The sequence below is a fragment of the Dipteris shenzhenensis genome, chromosome 9 (assembly GCF_047967505.1).
Source record: "Dipteris shenzhenensis isolate YYH24624 ecotype China chromosome 9, Dip_SZ_1.0, whole genome shotgun sequence".
NCBI classification, from domain to species: Eukaryota; Viridiplantae; Streptophyta; class Polypodiopsida; order Gleicheniales; family Dipteridaceae; genus Dipteris; species Dipteris shenzhenensis.
This window is the reverse complement of record NC_141604.1, coordinates 55,361,219-55,368,412: the sequence shown is the minus strand read 5'-3', so window position 1 is coordinate 55,368,412 and position 7,194 is coordinate 55,361,219. Positions and strand designations below refer to the sequence as shown.

The window sequence follows — 7,194 nt, the reverse complement described above, 5'->3', positions numbered from 1 at the left end:
TTTCTTAAAGAATTGATAAAATAGAAGGATTCAGCTTCAATTTCGAGTTAGTAGTTACTTGCTCCATGATGGAAAGACTCCCTTGCTGCAAATCTAGTTCCTTTCAAGCTAGAAAAGACAAGTGGCTTCCCTCCCCAGTTACTAAGGTTGGGTTCACACAACTCAGGTGCAACAACAAGGGCATCCGTCACCTGAGCGTGAACACCACCATGGTTGCCTCTCCTCGTTAATCATGGGGAGCTTGTTGACTAAGGCAACGGACAAATACCTGGGGGTTCACGGAAGCGAGCATTGAGACCATCACGGCGGGTGGCTGCCAGGTGGCCGAGGCAACTCCATCCTCATTCCATTCCTTAATTTTCTCCTCCCAAAGTTTCCAGCACGACCAGCCCGTAATTCAGCGTTGCTTTTGCTGGATCACTTTTGATCGTTTATCGTATACACAGAAAGTTCGTCACCAGACAATGGAAGAGCTCCCAATCTTGCCACCCGGAATTCTTCTTTCTGCGTCTCCTGCTCTTGACTCTCCGGCCCAGTATCACTCCAAGGTCCTTCCGATCTCTTCCCCAGGACACGACGCTTTCTCGCGAAGAAGCCCATACAATAATGCTTCTGCCCTATACATTGCCTCTGAAATCGATTCACCATCCGTGACGAATTCCCGTTGGAATTCGTCGGCTCAAAACTTTGCTGCCTTAGCTTTGAGCCCCGCACTGGGTCCTGATTGGAACTATTTTTGCAAATCTCCTGGTTCGAGTACCGCAAAAGACTACTACAGAAAACATCCTGATGGATCACCTGGCAAGGTCATATGGACGGCAGCACGCTCGCAGAGAGACTCGTTCGGCACTCCTGGGGCTACGCCGCTACGAACGCCATTACGAAAGACAAATTTGAGCGCTTTTCATGAATCCCCAGCAAATGGAAGCGAAATCAATCCGTCTCTGTTCCTTGAAAATGATCTTTCTGTAGACCAGTCACCATTTTCGTCGAGGAAAGTCGTTGACATTGAGCCCAAACCATCGCGGGATGGCGGATCTCTGCTAAGCTTGTTAGTTGAACAAGACGCAGTGCCGTCTTACTTCGATTCCGAAAGCGTCCGGGATACTGCCTACTCTGATTCCGATGAAGCCGTTAACTGGATGAATGGTTGGGTTCCTGTTAAGGACGCAAACACAGATTATCCGCAGTATGAGGAAGAAGACAGAAACGAAGATGACAGAGATCCTAAATCGCAGGGTACTATAAGTTATCCTGCCTTGCTCAGATATGCAGACACTTGGGACAAGCTGCTTATGATGTTGGGAACTTTGGGAGCCTTGATTAACGGGGCATCAATACCTGTATTCTGTCTACTGTTCGGGGAAATGGTAACAAGGTTAGGGACGAACCGAGGCATCCAATCTGTGCGCCAGGTATGCCGAGCTTCTCCTATGACAGATGCCGACTTTCCATAATCTCGTCATTCATGCATGAATTCATGATGCATGAACTACTCCGGCAGCCCACCCCCCGGTTTATTTACTTAACTTGAATCTTGATTGGATCAGTACTAACTTTGGTGATTCGAGTGTTTTTGGTCTGCAGGTTTGTGTGTACATGGTCATCTTGGGTATCAGTACAATGATTGGCTCGTATATAGGTGAGCCCCGATCAAAATTACTCCGGCGAGCCGTAGGTCTATGTATTAACGCGTTAAATTTAAGATTCGATGGGCTTACAAGAGGAAACAATGTGCAGAGGTTGCTGCGTGGGCGCTCGCAGCAGAGAAGCAAGCGTTGCGCATTCGTTCGGGATACTTGCGGGCGGTTTTGCGACAGAACGTGGGGTTTTTTGACGTGAATGTGGAGACGGGAGGTTTGCTGCAGAGGATAACGGCAGACGTTGACTGCATCCAGGACACTATCGGGCACAAAGTAAGGACCGGAGTCCGGAGTTTTGAATGTTTATTGTAGCGAATTGATGAATTGTGTAATGAATCCGTGGAGTGGACGTTGATCCTTGATTTGAATTTTGAAGTTTGAAAGGTGGCGTTGACTAGAATTCTGTCGTACCGTGTTTCTTGCAGACAGCTAGTTTTCTTCATTATTTTGCTACTTTCGTGATCGGGTACATTGTCGGCTTCACCAAGTCGTGGCAAATTTCGCTTGTTGTTCTTGGCATCAGCTTGAGCATGGTAGCAATCGGATTGTTCCAACATGGTATTCAAGCCAAGCTCGCAGTAAAAGAAGAGGTTGGAACTCGTAACGAAGATGAGTGTTTGTTGCAGCACTGAAATGGACTTCACTGCTTGCAGCAATTGATGTTCTATTTCTACGTTCTCAGGAGGAGTACCGTCCAGCGCGTAACCTCGCAGATCAAACACTCCGCTCTATCCGAACCGTTTACTCTTGTGTTGCTGAAGATCATCTATACCGTCAATACGCTGCGCTGTTGGAAAAGTCCTTACCGATAGGCACGAAATTCGGGTTCGTCAAGGGCGCTGGCGTTGGGGTCTTCTATTTTATCGCGTTTTGTACGTGGTCAACAATACTGTGGTACGGGGCAATCCTGATTGCCCAGAACAAAATTACCGGGGGCAACGCCGTGTCGTGCTTCTTCGCTACTGTGATTAGTGGAAGGCAAGTTCAAACACAAACGTTTTGAGCTCGCTGAATGCGAAGGACTCAGCTTAACATGTATCTAAGCCGAACTGTAAATCGCAGGTGTCTCGGTCTGGCTTTACAATACCTGTCCACTTTCACAGAAGCATCCGTGGCTGCTTACAGAATCTTCCAAATCATAGACAGGATTCCTCCGATCGATGTCTACAATATGGGCGGATTAGTTATGGATGATCTGAAGGGCAACATAGAGTTTAGAGATGTCTCCTTTGCATATCCAACGAGGCCAGAAGTTGCAGCGCTCCACAAATTCTGTTTGAGAGTGCCCGGAGGAAAGACGGTGGCGCTGGTCGGACCAAGCGGGTGCGGCAAGTCGACCATATTTTGTCTGCTGCAGAGGTTCTACAATCCGGAAAAAGGTAGAAAAACGTCACGACAGATGAGAGATGCGATTGCAATGCATAAATGACGTGAGAGATGGAGCTGTGTTTGCAAATTAATATAAGGAGATTGTTGAGAGGCTTGCAGGGACGATATATTTGGATGGTGTTAGTATAGGGGATGTCCAACTGAGGTGGCTTCGAGAGAAAATGGCGATGGTAGGGCAAGAGCCGGTGCTGTTCGCGACCAGCATCCTCGACAACATTCTGTATGGAAGACGGCACGCCAGCCTTGAGGATGTGGAGGCCGCTGCCAAAGCCGCCAACGCCCACTCCTTCATATGTGCCTTGCCTCACGCCTATCACACTCAGGTCTAACATCATCTTCTTCTTCTTCCCACTTCCATCTTGTTTTTGTTTCTTTTTGCTTCTCTCTCGAACACCTCACGTCCTCGCCATCAAATTCTGATCCCATTCTATTTCTTTCAGCTCCTCTCCACGATAACCTGCTCTTCCCCCGGGCTCTGCACTTTTTTGTTTACATGTCATGTAATTTTGTCAGTCTTTCTTCTATGCAAAGTAAAACTTTCTTCCCAACAATTTCGTCTCAACGTTTACTTGCTTGCTCTCCACACACTTCGCACGTAAATTAAGCGGTCGTATGGCTACAGGTAGGAGAATTGGGCGTGCAGCTATCGGGTGGACAGAAGCAGCGCATCGCGATAGCGAGGGCAATCCTCAAGGACCCGTCCATTCTTCTACTTGACGAGGCAACAAGCGCTCTGGACAACGAGTCGGAGAGCATCGTGCAGCAAGCTCTGGACGAGATAATGATCAATCGCACAACAATCGTGATCGCTCACCGTCTCTCCACCATCAGGCATGTCCCTCTCATCGCCGTGATGCAAGCCGGTCGAGTAATGGAGATGGGAAGCCATGAGAGCCTGCTAGAGAAGCAAGCAGGCGTGTATGCCTCGTTGGTGTCTGCTGGAGAAGTCAACAATAATACACAACGGAGTGGAGGCGCCTTCGTCAGCCCAGCATGCACGCCATCCATTCTCTCCGCGAGTCCACCCTCTGCTGCCTTTCCCCCGTCGCAATACTACTCAGCAACAACAATTCCTATCGTGGCCTTTCAAGAACAATTTCCCGAAGCCGACCAGCGTCCAGCAGCAAACTCACGTCCCTCCTCCAAACAAGAAAGCGAAGAGAAGGCCGTGACACTCTCACGCATCATTTCGATCGGTAAACCCGACCTTGGAATGCTGATACTAGGGCTTGTCAGTGCTATCCAGGCCGGTGTCACACTGCCGGCCTATGCTTTTGTTATCAGTTTCACAATTAGCCACTACTATGACGCGGATCAGAGCGAGATGAAAAGGAAAGCTAACCAGGGCAGCCTGCTGATTGTGCTCATTGGGCTTGCTTGCTTCGTGGCCATGACTCTACAGCATGGATTTTGTAACTGGGCAGGCATCAGGTTGACGAGAACGTTGCGGAGAAAGGCCTTTGCGACCATTCTGCGAAAGGACGTGGCTTGGTTCGACAAGGAAGACACTATGACCAGCTCCTTGGCAACGAGGGTATCTGTGGATTCGTCTCGAGTGAGAGGACTGTTGGCAGACCGCTATTCCGTGCTGTTTATGGGGATTTCTTCGATAGTTGCAGCGTTGATCATCTGCTTTTTCATAAACTGGAAGATGACATTGCTGGCGACGGTGCTCACGCCCTTTTTCCTGAGCTCGAACTACATGGAAGCATTGCTGATCAATGTAGGAGGAGGTGCACGGGAGGTGAATAGCAGCGCTACAAAGTCGGCCAGCATAGCGTCTCAAGCGGTCGCAAACATCCGCACAGTTGCGTCTTTTGGTGCAGAAGACAAAGTTGTGGATTGGTTTGTCTCAGCTCTCTCGGATTCGGTCAAGCATTCCATCCGTGAGACGCAACTTGCCGGAGCAGCTTTGGGCATAGCCGAGGCTCTAACTTACGGATCGTATGCTCTTTTGCTATACTACGGTTCCGTTCTGGCGCAAAAGAAAGAAACAGATTTTGAACACATAGTGAAAGTTTTTCTAGTTCTCGTGCTCAGTTGTTTTTCTGTGGGTAGCCTTTCCCGGCTTATGCCCGACTACTCTCGAGCTTCAGCAGCAGCTCGAACCGTCTTCCATATCATGGATCATGAACCACAGATAAAGAATGATGGAGAGCATAGGCTGGAAAAGCTGCGCGGAGGGATTCAACTTCAACGAGTGACATTTGCGTACCCAACGCGACCACAGACACTGATCTTTGATGGATTCGACTTAACAATCACCGCAGGGACGGTGATGGCTCTGGCGGGTGGAAGTGGAAGCGGAAAGTCGACTGTTATCTCTCTGCTAGAACGGTTTTATGATCCCCTTAGCGGCAAGGTTCTTTTGGATGGTATAGACATACGCGACTTGCAGCTCAACTGGCTGAGAAGTCAGATGGCATTGGTAAGCCAAGAGCCTGTACTTTTTGCGTGCTCGATATGGGAGAACATCGCTTATGGTAAACACAACGCTACCATGGCCGAAATCGAGCAGGCAGCTCGCGCAGCAGACGCACACGACTTCATCAGCGGTCTGCACAACGGATACGCAACAGAGGTGATTTAGCTGTGATCACAACCAACTTGTTCCTTCGTCGACTGTACTTGCATGATATGTCCGAGCTGCAAACGTGATTCTTCATTGACTGTCTTTGCATGCTGCCTCCGGGCAAAGGGATACATTATACTCACGTCGAGCTGATGTGGATTGCTGTTGTTTACGATGCTGGAGCAGGTTGGAGAAAGGGGACTTCGAATGTCGGGAGGGCAAAAGCAGCGGATAGCTATAGCCCGAGCGGTGCTGAAAGACCCTAAGATACTACTACTGGATGAACCCACCAGTGCGTTGGATGCGAAGTCGGAGAGAAACGTACAAGAAGCTCTGGACAAGGCAATGGTGCAACGCACAACAGTGGTGGTAGCGCACCGACTGTCGACCATCCGCCATGCGGATGGAATTGCTGTGATAGAGGCGGGGAGGCTTGTGGCGTTGGGTAGCCATGATCAACTCATGAGAAACAAGGAAGGATGCTACTACAGCATGGTAATGGCACAAAAGCACACATCCCACCACAAGTGAGAAGTGTATCAATCAAAATTTTTTATTTTAAATAATATTTCCTGTTTATTATTACATGGACTTTCTGCCAGCCAAAGAGTCTCTGTTCGCCTTAAGACTAGCATGACTCGTCTACGACGGAGTGAGAGACTCTCTTCTCAGGTGTGATCTTAGAATGTGTTAAGTATCAAAAATTGAAATTTCAAGTTTTATTATAAACTCTCAATATCTCAAAGAAAATTTCAAGTTGGATCTTGGTTATTCGTTAGCATTGCATACACAACTCTCTCCATGTGTGTGTGTGTGCGCGCACGCTCGTGTGTGTGTGCGCGCGCAAGGAGAGAGAGAGAGAGAGAGAAAGCAATTGTCTATATTTACTATTCTTGACATTTCTATGCTTTTTAGCTGATTTATACATCAGGAGGCTGGTTATAGAGAGTTTGAGGTGTTTGCTTTCCAAACCCTCTAGCATCATCTCAAGCATTTCAACCATAGTTTATGCATCTCTTGCATAACATCAACTCAAGCTGCAATACTTGGCAAACTACATTGACATAAACATAATCGCCTAAATCAAAGGTAGAAACTTCCACTTTAACTCGTGAATAAGCAACACACTCTGCAATTAATCACTTGCTAAAATTTGGATGCAATATGTAGAGAAACAATAGCCACCACCAAACTAAGCATCCAATAATAGCAAAGATAGAATACCCTTCATTGAGCTTTTTCTTATTATCGCTTGTATCATCACTTTCAATTTTTGCATAAAACATTTGCAAACTTACATTTCACATAGAAAAGGGAAAGATGGAAATAATTGCTGACAAACATGATCCAAAAATTGAGGCACTATTTCACTTTGTGACACTCGCAAAAATTTAATGTGCAACTCACCTAGCCGCATCTCCACTTCTGTTTCCTCTCCTACCCAGTGTCAAATTTGTTCATCTCCCAACTCCCCCTCCACTCCAACTCCTCCTGCCACATGGCAACTCCATTCTCTTCCTTAAAAAATAGAATAGAAGATAAGGTAGATATAAATGAACCTTTTTATTCATGACTTCATTCACATTTCAA

The 7,194-nt window shown here is 47.4% G+C and overlaps 1 protein-coding gene across 1 annotated transcript; it reads left to right on the top strand.

Moving 5' to 3' along the window:
• Positions 1–464: 464 nt before the first annotated feature.
• LOC147898860 (ABC transporter B family member 19-like) lies at positions 465–6,135 on the top strand. The gene is made up of 9 exons (XM_087379241.1): positions 465–1,415; positions 1,588–1,642; positions 1,741–1,916; positions 2,069–2,233; positions 2,326–2,621; positions 2,706–3,022; positions 3,132–3,355; positions 3,655–5,613; positions 5,791–6,135. The coding sequence occupies exons 1-9, from the start codon at positions 465–467 to the stop codon at positions 6,133–6,135; spliced, it is 4,488 nt and encodes a 1,495-aa protein (XP_087235367.1).
• Positions 6,136–7,194: the final 1,059 nt, after the last annotated feature.